Source organism: Crassostrea angulata, chromosome 4 (genome assembly GCF_025612915.1).
Source record: "Crassostrea angulata isolate pt1a10 chromosome 4, ASM2561291v2, whole genome shotgun sequence".
In the NCBI taxonomy this organism is placed as follows: Eukaryota; Metazoa; Mollusca; class Bivalvia; order Ostreida; family Ostreidae; genus Magallana; species Magallana angulata.
In genome coordinates this window covers 42447906-42467973 of record NC_069114.1, presented here as the reverse complement: position 1 = coordinate 42467973, position 20068 = coordinate 42447906, and the positions used below count along the sequence as shown (strand labels likewise).

Below are 20068 nucleotides of genomic sequence, written 5' to 3'. Positions count from 1 at the left end.
TGATTTATCATACAATATACGTAACTCACTTGTATAATTATAACAGATACAAAGTACTTGTAATTATAAAAACTTGTAAGAAGCAAGAAAAACAGTTAACCAACCTTTCTGAATAAAACGCCAAGATTTATTTCAAATAAACAAAAGGTACATATGACAGGTACACATAACCGCGCTCAGTGAAAGGTTCACCTTGCCTGCCTCCTTAGACAGAACAAGGGACGAGTTCCATGTACAAACAAACTCAAGATACAGATACACACACTCTCTTTGTTTTTCTATCTTCATCTATAAATGACAAAAAAATTCACACAACCAGTTTAGCAGTAATTCATCTTGGGAGTTTTATTCAATTACATATCCCTTTCTCTCGACAAAGTTTGTACTTTCTTTGAACGCCAATTCCAGACATGAAGGTCATAATTTTGCAAAGACATTATATGCAACAGACACATTAAGCATAATATCTAGCTAACAACCCCCTCCTTTCTTTCCAAGTTCCAACATTTTGAATAACGTAACAATTACAAATCCAATCATTTTCTATGATAAATGGAAAGAAAGCTGTCCCTCTTTTGCAGCAACTGTTAACTTTTCTCGCATAATGTCTATTGTGCTATAATCAGGCAGTTTCAGATAGTTAACACATGTCATCACGGATGGTAGGAAATTGTCAGGATTTTCTGTTCCTTCAAATGATTTTCTAACGATGGTCAATGGAGGATTCAAACTTCTGAAGCCTAAAATTAAAAGTTATATCAATTATATTACACGCACACAAAATAAAAAAAAAATCCTTTTACATAAATCTTGGAAGAGAAAGCTACATGCACAATGTCACTGAAGAAGCATCATCTTAACACCCTTCATTTAAAGATAAGGTGGAACAAAACAATGTTTTTACCTCCAACAGGTAAGCGTGGAGACCCAGTTACAAACTGCAAGAACTGTCTCTGTTCCACGTCATCATAACAACTCAGAACCTCAAACAGGAAGTTGACAGCCCGGCTGTCGTGTGTATAACCGTGGTCGGGTCGACAGCATTCCATTAACATCTTAACGTCCCACACTTCCTTCTTGTTGCCACAAAACAGCTGTTCCAACTATCAACAAAAGAAAACATGTCTTATTTCATGAACAACCTTAGCAATGTATTTACCTTCATATAAATTAAAAGAGTATATTTTAACTAATTCATGAAAAAAATAATACCTTCAGGAAATATTAAACTGATAGAGGAAAAATAGTTTCCAAAGACAATTCAATACAAAATTTCATTTATGGATGTACATGTATATATTTGAGTAGAGTTTACCGTATATCCGTTTCTTTTTCACTTGTCAAAAAATTTGCAAAAATGGGAAAAATGTGTTGCATTTTTCATTTGCGTTAGTCATTTTTTGTGCTTTTAAAAGCGTCTCATAGAAAATAATACAGGATATAATTTCTGCGTATTCAATATTTTGTGATTTGAAAGAGATTGTGAAAAAAGCAAAAATTACAGGATATACGGTATATCAAACAATCACTAATAGGAAGAGTTCAGTTCATTATGCGTACCTCCTCTGGATAGAAGCTCTGCAGTGTGGACAGAGTAAAGATTTCTTCGAACCCCTCCCTGAAGGCCTCAAACTGCCGAGACACGCCCTCGACCTGGCTCCAGTGGACCACCAGCTGAAATAGCAGGGACTCATTAAAAAGTACAATTCACTACAAGTACCTTGGTTTTTCCCTAATTCCTCAAAGTTACTGTTGACCCTATGATAAGTTTAATAACTCTCACTTAAGAGCCATTTAATAGATACTGTGGAACCATTAGATTTCGTGGTAGCTCAATTATCGTGGTATTCATGGGTAGCCATATCCCACAAATTTACATCCTCATCAAAAACAAATTTTGAAAGAGTTATTTTACCGAAACTGAAAAACGCATCCACAAAATTACAATCTCCACTAATGAGCAAAACACCCACAATCCACGAAAATTGGCCCCCACAAATTTAAATGATTCCACAGTTAGTCATTTCTTGACAAAATTGTTGAGTTCACTTGTGATTTTTTTTTCAACTACAGCTTGTCAAGCTTTGCTGAAATAGTGTGCATTTCACTTCTAAATAAAATTTTCTTTAAAGAATTTAAAAATATAAACTCAGCATTATTGTATGATTGATGAGCCATAATTATACATTTCTTTGGTGTCTAAACATTCATGACTAACATGTCCATGAAATTACAACATACATGTATAGAGTATATGGAAATCTATAAAAGGCTGCCTGTGTAAGGTCTGTAGACAGCAAAACACGCTTATAACAAAGTGCCAGGGACCGGCGATTTTGCTTCGTTATAAGCGTAATTCATTAAATCTGTCAAGTTTACAACATGACTGTAATAAAGTCACGGGGTTAAAAAAATCACTGTAAGCGCCAATTCATTATAAGCATGTTCGCTATAACCCTGTTTTACTGTATCAAAATAGAATTCTTTGCCTGCAAGACTTGCCTGTAAGTACTCCTCCAGGTTATCCAGTGTGACCGTGATATCCTGACCCCCCTTCTTCAGCTCTATGTTGGAGTAGCCAGGCAGAGTGAAGTTAATGTCCAGATCTTCTATACTACAACCATCCATGGTCAAACTCTCCAGAGCCAACTGTCGACTCTCGTCCGTCTAGAAAGGTAGACAAAGTGTGTGAATATACAAATTGCACTTCAAAAATAATTTGAAAATTTATTGTTCAAAAGTATCTTTCTGAATTTCTAAGATCAATAAACAATCAAAATTAACAATAAAACATATCTGACATTGTTACATAAAATTAAGGCAATAAATGTGTGTATTATAAAAGATGTACATGAAACTCGGTAATTCAAGACCCACTTAAATGTTGGGAAATGCTGACATTATTGTATAATTAACACAGATAATTTGCATTATAAAGTTTACACACAATACATGACTTTCATCTGATTGATAATCAGTAAGTCAAACCTAGCATTCTGTGGACTTACATGTGATTTATCGGTGAGGATCCTCTGTTTTTGACTTACATGTGACTTGTCGGTGAGGATCCTCTGTTTTTGACTTACATGTGACTTGTCGGTGAGGATCCTGTTTTTGAGGATCCTCTGTTTTTGACTTACATGTGATTTGTCGGTGAGGATCCTCTGTTTTTGACTTACATGTGATTTGTCGATGAGGATCCTCTGTTTTTGACTTACATGTGATTTGTCAGTGATGATCCTCTGTTTTTGACTTACATGTGATTTGTCGGTGAGGATCCTCTGTTTTTGACTTACATGTGACTTGTCGGTGAGGATCCTCCGTTTTTGACTTACATGTGACTTGTCGGTGAGGATCCTCTGTTTTTGGTGTAAGACGTCCTCTAGTTGTTGGAATGATTTTGCCACCACTGGGTCCAGATGCTGAAGGTCACTGGAGGTCAGGCTATGTTCCTGTCCCAGCAGCCATTTGAAGAACACCAAACTCAGGGGGATGTCCAGCTGTAACAAATCCATTACAAGTCAACTTTGTGACTCAAAAATATGACTACTTAAAAACACTTGAAAATTAATGTAGATTTAAATCATTTGTGGGAAATGAAAATTCAAACCATTTCTTGAGATGCTCCTTGCATGAAATTATAGTATAAGGTAATTTTGCAACTATGAATTTAACATTTCAATAATCTCGTGCAACAGATACAAAATAAGGAGTGATGTAGATATTCACCATTCTGGAGTCCATTAAAGCTTTGGCCATGAACTTCCCCAGAAACTTGAACTTGGCTTTGACTTTATTAATGACCGCTGCTTTAGCGTTTCTTGGAAGTGGGGCCGGGAACAAGCCACAGGGGGAATAACAGTACAAGATCTCCTCATCCTCCCCTATACCAACGAAAAAATACTAGTCTTGTACACAATACTGTTTCTTAAAGAAGTCCATGCATTGGTGCCTATAATCATAATAATACAACACCAGTTATTGATTAAATTTCCTCAACATGATTCATGCAATGAAAAAGACTGAATTTCATGCTGACCTATTGCACTTTTTTCCTTAATGCCATCCCCTCTCCAAAGGTCAAGGTCAGACTTCTGTACCTCTTTAGACACCAAGGCATAGAACTCTAATGTTGGGCCCAAACCAGTACCAACCTGCAAGATAACCAAAATCTTATTTCAAAATGGATCATCAATTTAATCTACACTGGACCACATAAAAAAAGATACATGTACATAAGAAATTCCTTTTCTTCACCAACTTATAGCTGGTGTAGGTTGCTTTACTGTACTGCAGTAAAGGTACAGACCTCGTTTTCATACTGGATCTCCAGCAGGGCCCTGGAGTTACCAATGTCCTCCATCACCTTCTCTGCCTGTTTCAACAATTCCGTTCTGCTCACTTGTTTCTGAAATAAATATGTCAATGTGACAGAAATTCATCACTTGGTGAATCATAAAATCTACTGCTAACAAACAAATCATTGTATTTTGTGCTTACTTTACAATTTAGATTATTCATACATGGCAAAACCTATGAACTAAATTGTTAATTATTAATTGAAATGCTTTTATAAAAATTTTTATTTCTGATAACATTTCTCTGTAATTCTGAGTATTATTTCTTCATAGTTTTGATTATCTATTCACCCCAGTGATTAATTCTCTGAATTCATGTCAGAAATAAATCACTGCCACATTTAGATGTCCTACCCTTCTACGGTCCAGCCGGGGGGCCACTCTGTCCGTACTGTCCGTCGTCCCGTTATCCCCGGTGTTGTCCTGTAGCCTCATCAACGCACGGTCTCTGTCAAAGGTGGTGGCATAGAATAACAGCTGTCGCGTGTCAAATGGAAACAGGAAAGGACTGCAAAAAGCCATTTTAGAATGTGTCATTATAAAAAATCTAGAATCAGTGTTTTTTTAACCTTTTTCTAATGTATGTAACAGAATAAGATTTGATTTGCAATTTCGAAAACATAGTCAAACATTTTATTATAAGGTTTATGTGCTTGTAACATAGTGTAACTTAAAACAAAAAATGAATACATGTACTTGAATATGTGCTAGATTCAAGGATATATAAAAAGTACATACTTAATTCAATATATAAAATTAATTCTAGTGGCATATTACTACATGTTAATTCCACTCACGCTGCGTTTGAGATTTCCGCCAACCAGTTAGGGAGGTTCCCAGTCATTATAACAAGAGGGTCTTGTAGCTGGCGATTAGCTTTGGCTGTTAATTTGGAACTAAGAAATTCAATGTACGGTAGTACTGGATTTACTGGACATGGCACCTAAAACAACAAAATACGACAATGAAAGGGTGAAAGATGCGTAATTGTTCTCAACAGCAAAATAATTTACATGTAGATTTATGTTTCCTTTCAAAAAATTTGTACATGTAAATTCATCAAGAAAATAACAAGGTTACACTTGTGAGTAATTATAAGAGTTTATACAAGTTTATGAAAGTGGGTCTCACCTCGTACATAGTGGACCAGTATCTGTTAAACGCGTGGAGGATTCGAAGTAATGCAATTACGTCCAGCGAGGCATCCTGGACCGTGACAAATGCTGGAAGTTTGTCTGTCAGGTAAGCGTTGAGGGCGGGGACCATCACGGGGCAGTGTCCATCTATTGTTACATAGAAACTCAGTACAGAACAGGCATGTGTGTAACATTCCTTATCCAAAAATTATATATAAATAAATATACATTAATCAATCGACACATAGTGGAGCATTCACTGTATTTCATATCTTGACTAAAATGCTGTATAACTTCTCAATGAGCAGAGTGTACATGCACTAGTACATTTTTAAAAACAACTCACCATTCCACAGTTCATCCATCTTTCTTCTGACGGTTTTTTGAGATTTGTTATCTCCCTTGGTTTTCTTTGGACTTGTGGCTGAAGCATCATCACCTTCTGATGCAGGACGGTACCTACAACATCCACATACATGTGAAACAACTTGTGGTAAAGTTCAACAAAATTTTCATAAAACACTGCCATGTTTATTGCCATACCCAATTTATTCAAAAGCTTCATACTCAAACTTCAACAAGTTTGAATCAAACACTTGCACCTAAATCCATATACATATTTAAGTTATGAACCTTCAAACATCCATTCTTTAATGATAAGAACTTACCAAATGGTGTGGGTTTGAACCCAGATGTTGGCGTGGCCAAGTGGACTCTCAGCCTCGGTGTCTGTCTCACTGGTCTCCCCGGGGTTACTGTAGTTCTTGACCGCCTGGTACACTGTCATGTTGTACGGCAGGAATCGCTCACCCATGAAGAACTCCAGTTTGTGTCTGGCTGTTCCTTGACTGATGAACACAGCAGCCTGTAGCAAGAATGCACACTATGTAGTCTACTCACGCAGTCTCTTATCAGTTCTTCTTTTCATATTCAGATACATGAACAGTTATAAAAATCTGATCCCAAACCATCCTTACATTCTAAGCCATTCAGCTTTTTTAGAATATAAATTTTTGAGATAGAGATACTGTAACTAGCTCTAACCATGGTGTCGTCAACATCATCATCAGAATTCTCATCGTCGCTGATATCATCATCCCCATCAGGCTTTGACCTTCCATAGCCTCTTATCACCAGGTATCTCTCGATGGCCTGAACTAGGGCCAGGGGGTCAATTTTGACTGGCCCTCCCTTCCACTGCCTCAAGGTGGTGCACTCAGGGTGTCGCTGGAGATTACACTGAAAGACACACAATGTCATCATTGATTAAATATAATATAATCACAACAAAACAGATTGTTTTATTAAAATATTTATGTGAAGTTTCTTTACAAAAAATATGCAAATTAATTATACTGTAAATTCCATATCTTAGGTGAGTACTTAATTCTGCTGTTCTGAGGATACAAAATAGCAAGAACCAATTTCGTTGTTGCTTCTCGTGATTTAACGTGAACAGTAAGTAAATTGCAGTAGTTACCTTGAGTTGATGGGTATTGAAGAATCTGAGAGCATTTGATCCTCTGCCACTGGAGGTATTGCCTCCTGGGAGGTCGTGAACTTTGACCTGAAACTGGATACATGAGTGGGGATTATTTTCAGCAAGATAGATCAAAAGTAAGCATTATCATAACATACCAATAAATCTATCAGGTCTAAGGCATTAACTCTGTACCTGTTCTAACTGATGAAGACATCCAATAAGTTTGTTGACTAGATAGGACATTGCAGGATTTCCCTCCATTTCTAACCTTTTCACATGTAATACATCAGGGGCCTAGTAAAGAAATTAAATGATTACAGCATAGCTACATGTACAGCACTTCACAATTTCAAAATTTTAATGCTTAATCGATATTGAAATGCCCACAATTTCAGTATACATTGTGGGACAAAATTCAACAGACATTAATATTCAACAATTCGTAAGAGAATAATAATTTTCCCCTTCAAGAAAAGTTCTATCTCTTTTAAGTCAGAGGGACACAATATAAAATGTTATCTAAGCAAACATGTATTCTAAATATTTCAAAGCCATTGAAAATCTTTAACTACTGACTGGACAATTAAGGAAGATGTGCAGAAAGCGCCGTATCCTGACATCACGTGGCACAGCACAAGAGGATGACGTGAGATACTGCAGCAGCTTTTGTATGAGGCCACTGTGGATGATTTCAAAGGGCGAGACGTCACTGTCTCTCATGATCACAGCTATGCTTTTTAATCCTTCTATACCACTGTCACACTGAAAATACATGTACATGTCAAACATATAGATAACATTTACGCTGAAAGTGCATGTCAAATATCCTGAAATGATTACAACAAATCTTTAAAAATGTTTGAAAAGATATTCAAACCACAATTTTGTTGATGTTCAATATCAGTTATTTTATCATTGAGGATCAACATTCCAATACACAAATTGAAGAACTGTGCATGTGTAACACATACACATACATGTACCTCAGTCTGAATTTGCTCGGCAGCTGAACACAACTGGTTGAGTACGGTCAAGGCTGGGTGACTGGTTCCCTCAAAGTCCGGACCAAAGTACTGCTGGAGGAATCGCTCAGCTGAAATACATTCAGGTACATGTATGTATAAAGGCAAGGCATGGACATTTCTCTATCTTCAGATGATCTTTATCATTCCCAACTTCAACATCTGTATGAACTTACCTTGATCCTTGATCCATGTTTTAATTTTTTCCCTATGAGCTGATATTTGTGAATTTTTGGATAAAACTGCTTCCTGTAAATGTGAATTGTTCATATTACTATATGCATATGTACACTCAATTGTCCTTTCACTGAAAAATTAACAAGTCAAATTTCATCCAAAAAAAGTTTTCTTTTAGAGCAGCCATGAGTAATCCTACAGCATTAGCCTTGGTCTGTTATATATTTCCTTAATAAAACTCTCTTGTGTATAATATTCTCTGACTCCTGAAAAAGGAGACATGCCTTATCAAAATATTTCTACATTCATAAAACTTTTTGGATCCTTACTTTATAAGCTACTTCCCAACTACCTATGATGCAGAGGCCTTCCGCACTCAAGACATGTCTTATCAGTAATCTTCAGCAATCATAACCTTTTGGATCTATTCCTTTTGTTAGCCTACCTTTGATGCAGAAGCTTTTGGCACTCGGTCACTGGAGGAGAACTTGGCCCAGCTGCGGGGGTTGAGACTTGGAAGGAAGGAGATCTTTGAGGAGGAGGAGGACTTGCTCTCCTTGCTGCTCGCAGACTTGGCCCGCCCCGAGCTTCTGGACGCTGGTTTTGTTTCGGAGGTTGTGGCTTCCTCTTTGCTCTTTCTGCCTAAGGAGCGTTTTGGAGCTTTCTTTCTTTTCAAAACATCACTAAGTTTCCTAAAGACAAAATAATATAACTAACCAAAGGGTCCAACAATTTTTTGTTTTGGACAAGAGCTTTGAGATCACTTTGATCTACCTTTAGCTTATTGCCAATTGCTTTATCCAATAAATTTTGTAACTCATCGTAAATAAAATTTTACTTTCAAGTCTTTGACATCAAAGTACAGTAAATTGAACAGAGCATACGAAGTTCAAGTTCTGATACCATATACAGTATCTGATTGCTTTTTAATGAGCTATATATATTTTATGACCAAACATCTGATTTTTCCCTGGATTTCCTGTCCACTTCTAGAACAGCTTAAATCACAAAAATAATTCATGCTAATAATGTTTACAAATTTACATTATTTTCGTAATAATATGCAAAAAAGCAACAAAAAATGTGATACATCAATAGACCAACAGTACAACACTGGAGCTTACATCTGACTGGAGCTGGGGCTATCTTCTGGGGCAGGGGGAGATGCCCCCTCCTTCTCTGTGGGGACTGGTTCAGAGGTCAATGACCCAGACGAGGTACTACTGAGGCTGGAGGAGGAGGCGGTAGTCGGAGCAGGCTTTACCGGGGACTCCACCTTCAACTCGGAGTCAGCCAATCGTTTAATCTGGTGCATTACACCTGTAAAATGACCATGCCAGATGTGAATTTTGACACTCATAATTATATGGCAAGACAAAATGGAATGCAAGTTGATATATTATCATTTAAAAACATTAAGACTCAACATTAAATTCATATCTAGTTTTGGTTTGACATATAAGTATTTGTACATCTCAAGCAAATAAAGAATCTAATCCAGATGGTTACAAGCATTTGTTCTTTGAATGCAGAATTTTAAACATAGAATATACCTTCCCTCCTGAAGTACACACTGAAGATGTCTGGTAGCTTCTGCATCAGAATCTCTGCCATCTGAATCGCTCCAACAACAACTTTGACATCATTTGATGCCATCATAGCAGCAATGTGACTGAAACAAACAGAAGGATAGAGGTAATTCTTCATGAAGGCAGTTCATGATTACAGATCTAGGAACAACTAAAGTTAAGAGTGGGTTTATTCACCTTGAGACTGGTTGAGACTGGAGAATTTCCTTCAGTAAGCTGGGCTCAGCATAATAGATCATTCTGAGCAAAGTCTGAAGACACTTGTGTCGCACAGTAGGTCCAGCCTATCAAAGACAAAACAAAAAGATTTATGTAGCCTTTTTACTTTTCTTTATGAGGTTCAGTTTTAGAAATTAAAATTTCTTACAACCTGTCATCCACTACATAAGTGTAAAAAATTGCTTATTATATACATATGTAATTAAGTCTTGCTATTTAATATACTTGCACAATTTTCAAGATTTTGTTATGAGAACTTTTGAAATTGCAAAAAAATAAAATTTCAATAACATATAGCAACAGATATACTTTATCTTCAAAAAATTTTCAACATACAATAAAACCTAAACATATTGTGTAATGATACTTTAATCCATGCAAGCGCATAAGATTTTACACCCCCACCACCACCACCACTTACCGAGGAGCTGTACACCTCATATAGCACAGCGAACAGAGTTTTGATGAAGACCGAGGCCAACTTCATGTCCTCTTTGAGGACCTCTGCCCTCGAGTCACATTGCTCCAGGTTGATCTCCGAGGCCGTGCTCGAGGAGCTGGAGGATGCTGAGGAACAAAACAAAACTCAAAATACTGTCTGGAACAGCCATTGTAATTCAGTAGCCATATGTTGATCAAGTTCTTTGAAGGTTTGCTTGCCATGCAGTTATGAAGATTCATAGTAACCTAGGTACTGTATAACTTGGATATATTGAAAGTAATTCACATTTGTCTTAGAACAAACCAATTAAATATAAGATAATCATTATAATTCTCAATATATGCATTTAAATTCCTATGTATTTCAAGAGTGCTTTAATGAAACATTTGGGAAACCCTTGTGCAATTGCAACTTCTGACACCCCACCTGTAGTTTGAGATCCCCCAGCAGTAGCATTGACCTTCCTTTGGACAGCTCTGGCCGTCCCTGTGTCTTCATTGATTTGTTGTAGTGTGTTAAAATCTATTGTGTAAGATCGGCCCATTGTGTTCAAACTCACTTCATCCTCACCAGACTGGTATGCAGCCTAATAATAAACACACAAAACACAATTTTTAACAACAAAATTCAACAACTCCCATTCATGCACTAATGGGGTTTAAATCTTATACTTTCAAGTAGGTTATAATGAAATTTTGTTTCTGGAGAGGATTTGTGATTTTTAAAATTGGTACAATAACAATTTTAAAACATCAATGACACTGATACTGTGAGCAAGCTCACAAATGATACCCCCACAACAAAATATAATAACTGAAGTACAGTATTTCTCTATTGAATATTAATGGATGCACCAATTATTATCCATTGACCTTGAACTTGCACAAATGATTAAAGCTCAAGGTCAGGACATATTTTTACGTCACAGGCAATCTTTGTGTCCAGTTATCAATTCTAATCATTTTCCATTACAACATATGGCCTAGACAGGAATTATGCATTTTTGGGGGGCAATGATGAATGACCTTGAACTTGCACAAATGACAATAGGTCATAAGTCAAAATCATAACACACCATCAGGTCATAAGCGACCTTTGAGTGAAGTAGGTACATCCAATTATTCTCCATAAGAAATATAAGGACCTGATACGATTGCAAAGACAGACAGACAGACAGACAAGGTCATTCTTATACCCCCACCCAAAAATGAGGGTATAATAAAGATTTCACATGCTGCAGTTACAGGAATTTGCCTATGTCTAGTTTACCATTAGGTATGTTAATTGTAAATATGTAAATAGAATGGTAATACTTTATAAAATCAAATATAACTCTAACCTCATCAAAATTAACATTCACAAATATTGTTCTACTGCATCACACTTGTATGACTCGGTCTTACCTCAATGATTTTGCCATCAATAGACGTGTAGGGATGCCACACCCCCCGGTCGTCCCGCCACTGCCAGCTGACTAGATCAATTACACTGCTGTGTGTCTTACACAGCATGTTGTCTATAGCAAACATCCCATCGGTGGGCAGGGCTGGCATCAATTCACTATCAAACAGAGGCCAATCAGTCAAACACTTTTTGCAACCAAAGAGAGACATATGTGTCAGAAAAACATTTCTTGCAATCAACACAATCTAGAATTGAGGACTGATTAGGAAAATTCCCTAAAAACTGCAAATAATACATACCCAATCAAGCAAACAATTTCATACAGCTCTTGAGGAGTTCTAGAAATTAACTGAAATCAAAATTTAATATACTATTTGAATGTTGTAAAGTTTTAAAAATATTTTCATAATTCTCTCATCATCTGTATTACTCTATTTCCAAAGAAAATTTGTTATTGCATGATAATTAATCAGATATGAATGAAAGACAAACCTCTACTCCGTGCATTTCTTCTTCTGAGGTTCCAACAAGAAGGTAACAAAGAGTGTCTGCAATTTCTGGGGGGAAGAAATCATTCATACATTGAGCATTATACTTTATAACTACATGTAGATGTCAATGTCATTACAAATTAAATAAGATTAAGAGAAGTTAGATGGTCTAGAATATTTTGTTACAAACAAAATTTCTACCTCTGCGAAGAGCTAAAGAACTTTGACAGCATTTAGTGCTAGATCAATACAAAATATAACACAAGTAATTTTTACATTGCAAAAACTGTCAATTGTGATAAGTTGAGTAATATAATTTCATTAATGATCATTGAATACCAATTTTCATGGATTCCATTGCCGAGTTCATCTATGAAATTGTGTTGATATGATCATTGTCCATGATGTTATGTATCCCTAAAACTGTGGTTTTCATTAAACTTATAAAAACTGATGCCTACAGAACAGTTTACAATGAAGGTTTAGTTAGTCCGATGCTGATTTTGAGCCTTTTTCCTTAAGTGAACAGTAGCAGACCTACTTTGTTTGAGTAAGACCACTGCCAGGTCAGGACAGCTGGCACACATGATGGACAACATCCTAATCACCATGACAAATGTGCTGGTACTGATGACAGAGGGGCTGACCACCAGTAATTGTTGGATGTTGGTCAGCAGACCATGGACAGCAATCTCCTTTAGGGTCCTCTGGTCGGTCTGGAAATTATCCACCAAGCGACAGAAGCAAATACAGCAGTTCTCTACTGATTTCTTGTCCTGAAACGAGAGCACAAAAATAATTGGTGCATGAAACCCAGCCAGTACTGTATATTTTTTCTGATTGCAAACAAATATTTTTCATTAAATATACACAAGATAAATTCAAAAGTACTAATTCCTAGAGAAAAGGGGGCTACAATTTGTGAACCATTGCATTAATTTTTTATCAAACATGACAAATGACACTTTTGTTACAGAACTAGCCTTTGCCAGTTTTATAAGAAAATGAGTAGGTTATAGTTTCCTTCCTTACCTGATGGGTGAGTTTATTGCTCAGTAACTGCAGCGAGTCTCTAATCAAGTGGAATTCGTCGTACGTCATGTTCTGGACACAGTTCGCGGTGATGGCCAGAGCACTCCTCTGTGCCGTGATGCTGAAGAAGTCCAGGAACATCAAGGATGCTGCAATTCCTCCCTGAAAGTCATAACACAAGGTGATTATCATATCAAATGTTTTTATAACAACAGTATGTGGATAATTCTAAATATTGCGGTTGAGATATAGCTATAGACTTACAGCCTGCAGGATGGACTTGCCATGTCTCCTGGATAACATCTCTAAAGCAGTCAGTGACTGTTCAGCCACATCCATACACTGTATGGCCCTCAGCTAGTAAAACGAGAGTAGGAAAACCATAACATTATCATAAAATATGGAAGAAAAAACACTACCCAATCACCCCACTCCTGACACATTTCCCTGCATTAGTACACATCTGTCCAATTTACACTTTTACCATATCTACCAAATATTCTACCAAATATTCTTATATGTACAGTTGAACTTCGATATCTCAAACACTGATATCTCGAATACAATGGATACGTTGAAGTAATTTGTAAGTCCCAACCACTAGTTTCTTAAAGTATTTTACCCTCAATATATCAAATACTTGGATATCTTGAAGTTTTTTAAAAGTCCTATCTAGTTTGAGATAATGATGTTTGACTGTAATATTGTTAGTTAGAAAGGCCCCTTACCTTTTCTAAGAAGACTGGTACGGCATCTACCACAATGGCCGAGGACCTGGGCAGGGCCTCCATCATGTAGGTCAGTGCCCGGCACGCGTGGTTCATCATGTCAAAGTTGTGCTCCATCTGTAGGAGGGTGATGAGGGCAGGAACCACCTGTTTGACGGGGAAGCCCGCCAGAGTGTCCTCGTTTCCCATTACTAGCAACTGACACATCTCAATGGCTGCCGTCAGCTGTTGGTCTTCATTCCCTGTTGACTGCAGGCCCTGAAGAAGCTGCTGGGCTTTGTTCACTTAAAGGATAGACAAGGCACTTTACGTATTATACATGTTTTCAAAAGCTACTGATGAACTTTAACAAACTCCAATTCTGTTACCTTTAGCTCTTTGCAATTTTCAATCAACTCAATGGGTTACAAATATACAGGTAACTCTCGATGGCTCGAACTTTGATCACTCGAAGTTCTTGATTGCTCGAAGTGAGTCTAGGGTCCTGATTTTTTTCCCTATATAACTAAGCAAATTTACTCTTGATATCTCGAACTCTTAATCTCTCGAAACCCTTGATTCCTCAAAGTCAAACTGCAGTCCGTTGTTCAAAATCTATAGTTTCTTACTCTCGATACCCTGAAGTTGCCGTGTATCTCCAAGCGCTATACTTAATTAACACCTACTTGGTCATTTAAATGGCTCCAGGCGTTAGACGCGGGACCCTTGTCATGGGTTGTTTATTCAGGCGACTCTTGTCCTGTGAGGTGATAATTGTTTGATGATTGCCCATAATCTAATCTAATCTATAATCAACACCAACCGTTTTACGATAATTTGGAAACGCAATGAAAATGAGAAATTAATTGAGATGAAACGATACTATTGAGCCATGGTCAAATTTTAGAATGATAAAACTGTAAAAATTATGCTTATCAGCATCATTGTCATTAAAATGATTATTGCTGAACAAGTTCTTACAGCTGGTGAAAGACCCGTACAGTGGTTACAATGGGTGATACTCATTTATTACATTTATGACATGTCGATCGTCTCGCAGTGCAATTGTACTGAGCAATCTGGTCTTAATATGATGCATAAAATAAATGATTATTATGAATATAATAAACAAGTGGTTTGTATTTAGTTTTAAAAACATCCAGTTCTGTATATTTTAGAGAAAAGAAAACATTGTTTAAGCACGTTCGAAAGGTTAGCACTAAATAATAAGCTTAATCATTACATCCGGTAAGACTAATTTTAAAACCCGTCAGTCAACCCGGATAATTCGGAACTCTTGAAAACTCGAACTCTTGAAACCTCGAACTTTTACCTCGGTCCCATGGACTTCCAAGTTTTCGAGAGTTACCTGTATATAACTGATCTCTTTACTTACTTGATCCCCCTCCCATGGTACGATGCAGAAGTTGATGCATGCGTGGCCCCAGGGCCCCAAACAGCTGTGAGGGTAGACCCCGGGCCTCTAGGAGGGCCTGAAGTCGACCCATATCAGCCTCCTCAGTCTCACTCTCAGAGGTCAGGCTTGCTGTTGCTCCACCAGAACTTGTGGCTAAAACAGAAAAAACTTCCAAGTAGGCTTGTGAAATAGTTCAACAAAACACAGCAATTAAGTTTTGCAGGGGTTGGACACTGCGACTGGTATAAAATGAGTTTTACCTGCTGTGGGGTTTGGGGTTTCTTCACTACCCCCGGTTCTTGCTCCCTCACCCTCTTCTGATGCCATTGCACTGCTACTACTCAAGGCTTCTGTCTCTGTGGTTCTGCCACGACTGGACTGAGTGGTCGACTTTCCACTACTGGTGCCTTCACTGTTATCGGCCCGGCCCCTGCTGGCTCCCTGGCGCTTTGAGAGGGAAGACGATTGCCTACTACCACTACATAATATAAAACATTTTGTGTTCATCACAGAGGTCAGGAAGGTAAAATCAACCAAAAAATGTCACTTCTGTATTAAAGCTCATAAAACATGCTGTAATATACAATATACATGTATCTGCTTATTATGATTACAATGGTATCAGTAGATATTTTCTACAAAACAAAATGAAAATCTAAATTTTATTTATAAAAAGTAATTTACATACCAACTTATTATAAAAATTTCAACAAACCTGCTACTTGCACAGGATCCCGTTTTTCTGCTTTGTCGTGTTCGCCGTAAGCTGTCAAGCTCGGGCGACTTGGATGGGAAAGATTTTCTGCGTCTACCTCCTGTGCTTGATTCACCTAACACAGACGTGTGGGCCTTCTTCCCAGGGGTGAGACTCTTTGATGCTGTCTTTGTTACTTTGTTTAAATCAACAATCACAGATTTTGTCTCTGGATTACTTTTGTTTTTGTCCTCTTTACTCTTGGTTTTCTGTTTTTTTGCCGATCCTGTTTGGTCAGCTATTTTTGGAGACACTCTCTTGGTCTCTTTTGGTTTTTCCTTCGTTTTGTAGTAAGGTATTCCCTCTATCACAGATGCGTTAGAATTGGAACGTAAGTTCTGAGATATTGCGTATGGTTCTAAAGGCAGTTCCACAGACTGTCGCCTGGAGGAAAGGCGAGTCGATGAGCTTGCCGAGCTACTACCAACCGAGTCTAGCGAATTCCTGCGAGGTCGAGTAGACTCACTAGATTCTGTTAGTTTACTACTTTTATTTGTCGTTTGGCCTTCAATAGAAGATGTGGATGCACGTTTATTCCCTCGCTTTGAGCGAGCTTTCTTACTGTCTTCTGGAAATTGTCTACAATTCAAAATGAAAATCAAAATTTGATTGACAAACTTAATTTACGTACTAAGATAAAATACATTCAACACAGAACTATTTTTCAATCATGATTCTGTTATAGTCAAAATGTTCAAAATGTTAGACAAGACAGTTTCTTAATGGTTGAGATCTGTAAACTAGTTCTTACTGTGTGTACTTAGAGTGATGCACCGACGCCCCTGGGATGTGGCGATGATCTGACCCCCCACAAACTTCCTCAGGTTGGTCTGCCATAGGCACAATCCTCAGTCTGGCTCATGCCAGAAAGTTTGACCTGCAAAGAGGAAATATCATTTACTACATGTTTATACATTATTTTTTGATTTTGACAACTAGATTACTTGAGCTTTTTAACAAGACCAAGGACTCAGGATAATTTGTGTCAAACAACAAATTGATGCTGGCCCGTTTTTCAAGGTCGGTGATAGGGTAATTATTTGCTGATAAAAATCAACATTTTTCCAAATCTAAGCTGTAATTCAGTAATCAGTGTATATTTAGAATAAGACCAGCAGCATTTTCAAACTGTTTTAATGCTGAATTACATTATACAGAAAGTCCAAAAATGTTGACAGTTTTAATTTTATTCCTCCATATTTCTATAATTCCTTTCTATAAAGATGAGAAATTGGCCAAGATATCGAAATAAATGTAAATCTGTATTGTATATGTAAATATTTCCTTGCAGTAAGCAATAACAATATATATGTCTTGATTTTATTGCTTTTTTGGAGGATTTTTCGTGGTGGAGGCATGAAGAAAGTTATTTAAACCATTTTAGACCCAGTGAAACAAGAAAACAAGCAAGAAAATTAACCTCATCTCTTTGGCTATATCTTTTATCTATTACAAACACTTTGATTTACAACATAGCTCAGTGGGCTTATGTATTTAGTGATCAGTATGTCATAAATTAGATTCAGGTTGGAGTTTATACAATTTTTGCTCTAAAAAGAATTTTGAAAATATTTTTTGCCTGAAAATTTTATAATGATGGTTATATTCAAAATATGATACAATATTTGTATCAACATTCTAAATTATCCTGTTCCACCTTCAATGGAAAAACAAGAAGATGGATACACACCTTGATGGTATTCCAAACCTCCCCAAAATGACTTTTAAAATTTATGCAATACTATGTTTTGGAACTGAGATCAAATCCTCCAGGAGTTGGCAATAAATTGATACAATTGGTACCAGGTACGTAGTACTCACACGTACAACATACTACCGGTACATGACATGTACTACATGTAATTCTGTTTTATTTACAGTCAATCTTAGAGACTATCCTCTTCCTATTTCAGATCAAACAGAAGAAAGATATCTATTGATAACTCAGCCACATCATTTGTTTACAATTTACTTATGAACTCTATTATTCATATCCTGTTAAATGACAAATGTTATATTTCTCTATTTCAAAGGAAGTAATAAGGGCTTGTGGAATTTTTCAAAGATCTTATAGACAATGGACATCTCTCTACATGCACTGGCATGATCTTTGACAGGATATTTGTATAGAGTAAGAATCACAACTAATCTGATTATACAAGTATTTATCCTAAAATCTGATACAGAGATAATCTCTGTATGCTAATCCACCGATTGTCTAATGCTATGGTTATTTCAATAAATGCATACATTTATCTATCACATTGCATCCAATATTACTCATAACTGTATTTCTAAATGAAGTAATTCATAACAAATCTAATAATGAGAAAAACTAAACAGTTTTTGTCAAGAATAATAACATATATGATTACATGCCATGTCTTGTAAGACAACTAGCCTTCAATTACCAATGTATAAAAAAATATATGTACAAAAATAGACAACAATTGACTCACTTTTGCAAGTTTTTGTTTCTAATATTTCCCTAAAGTAGTTATATTTACCCATTTCATCAATCTTATATTATGTTTCCTTCCTTTTTTCTGTTTCCTTTTTTTTCAAGACATTGATTATTTATAAATGCTGGGTGTGAACTCTCATTTGCTATTTAAAAATAAGAAATCAATTTCTAAAATGAGATTAAATGAAACCCAACAAAGTGTCTTTATCAAAATCATAATTATAATTGAAGCAACTGAAAGTTAAAATAGTACATGACAGTAGACTGCAAAATTGCACAATAAAATTACTCTGCCAAATTCACTGGGTTGGATTAGATTCTTAAAAATCCGCAATTCCGCAATCAATTGCAAATCTTTTTCCAAAAAAATATCACACGACATAATGCTGCACTCAGCAATCAGTCTTTTTGCACTTTAGTGCAAAGTATGGCAGGATCATTCAACCACTGTTACTTTGACAGAATGTGATTTAGGCTATATGAGTCTGACATAACAGGAACACATGTGCAATGATACTTATGATAGAGCACATTTTCATCACATATTATGCATAACACTGCATAAAATAAAAAAAAAAACAATGAATTGCAAATATCCAATATCACATATACCAATAAAAGTAGAATTATAACAGTTTTTCGGTTACATTCATTAATTCACCAGTCCTGTATACGATATTTTTTTAACACAAGCAATGGAGGTTGCCAACACGTCTGGTGTGTGTACAGCTGATTGAAAAACGCGTCGTCATTAAATTTAATCCTACATCTGTCATTTTGAAACCAGACTCGTATATTTGCTAAAAATTTAACATTGTTCCGTATTTCTAAGTGTTCGTGATGAGAACGTTGTAATATGATACGTTTTTGAAGATAGTTTACATCCTGCAACTTAGGACAATGTTTCGACATTTAGCATTTTTTTTTACTCGTGGTGAACAAAATTCATCAGGGTTTACAAAAAAACAAAGAAATATCATTAAATGTTTACAAAATTACCTAAATACGTCGAATCCTCTAAAGAAAATATATATTTTAGGCGGATAAATGGGGTATGGCCTGCGATATTTTTGTCTTCTCGGGCTGTATTTTCATTGAAAATGCGCACGCAGGATATCTGTACGTTTCCGCTTTGTGGTTCTCCCTATCGCTCGAGACTCGCTGCACAGTGCTTTCGCGCCCCATTTTCAATTTGTCAAAATCAGTTTTATATGAAAATATCTGAATAAACGTTATGAACATTCAACCCTCTTCGTTTTTGCAATCAAGATACGGGAAACACCCCTTTAAATGCATAATTATTACAGTGTTTTGCATAGACCCAACATGGTCAAGAAAGAATGTAGCCTAACGTTACCGTATATCATTTTACT

At 36.5% G+C, this 20068-nt stretch overlaps 1 protein-coding gene across 1 annotated transcript; it reads right to left on the bottom strand.

Moving 5' to 3' along the window:
- Window positions 1-105: 105 nt before the first annotated feature.
- Window positions 106-19819, bottom strand: LOC128180495 (E3 ubiquitin-protein ligase TRIP12-like). Its single transcript, XM_052848617.1, has 37 exons — window positions 19695-19819; window positions 16983-17108; window positions 16193-16810; window positions 15738-15955; window positions 15457-15630; window positions 14082-14365; window positions 13618-13710; window positions 13354-13515; window positions 12863-13097; window positions 12323-12387; window positions 12130-12179; window positions 11830-11986; window positions 10853-11012; window positions 10406-10551; window positions 9943-10049; window positions 9730-9848; window positions 9301-9496; window positions 8622-8868; window positions 8176-8248; window positions 7961-8070; window positions 7554-7739; window positions 7170-7271; window positions 6975-7067; window positions 6539-6733; window positions 6163-6359; window positions 5841-5953; window positions 5490-5641; window positions 5156-5301; window positions 4713-4866; window positions 4310-4408; window positions 4040-4154; window positions 3730-3884; window positions 3336-3500; window positions 2503-2667; window positions 1561-1674; window positions 905-1103; window positions 106-740 (listed from the first exon to the last, which is right to left on the bottom strand). Exons 2-37 carry the CDS (start codon window positions 17066-17068, stop codon window positions 544-546), a joined length of 5847 nt encoding a protein of 1948 aa, XP_052704577.1. The 5' UTR covers window positions 17069-17108; window positions 19695-19819; the 3' UTR covers window positions 106-543.
- Window positions 19820-20068: the final 249 nt, after the last annotated feature.

What these genes read in the sequence shown, in the direction of transcription:
- LOC128180495 (XM_052848617.1), bottom strand. Translation starts at nt 17,068, where the DNA reads ATGGCAGACCAACCTGAGGAAGTTTGTGGGGGGTCAGATCATCGCCAC. An exon ending in AGTGGTCTTACTCAAACAAA is followed by an intron (nt 12,388 to 12,862) that starts GTAGGTCTGCTA and finishes TCTTCCCCCCAG; the next exon opens with AAATTGCAGACACTCTTTGT. An exon ending in TCCTCACCGACAAGTCACAT is followed by an intron (nt 2,668 to 3,335) that starts GTAAGTCAAAAA and finishes CTACCTTTCTAG; the next exon opens with ACGGACGAGAGTCGACAGTT.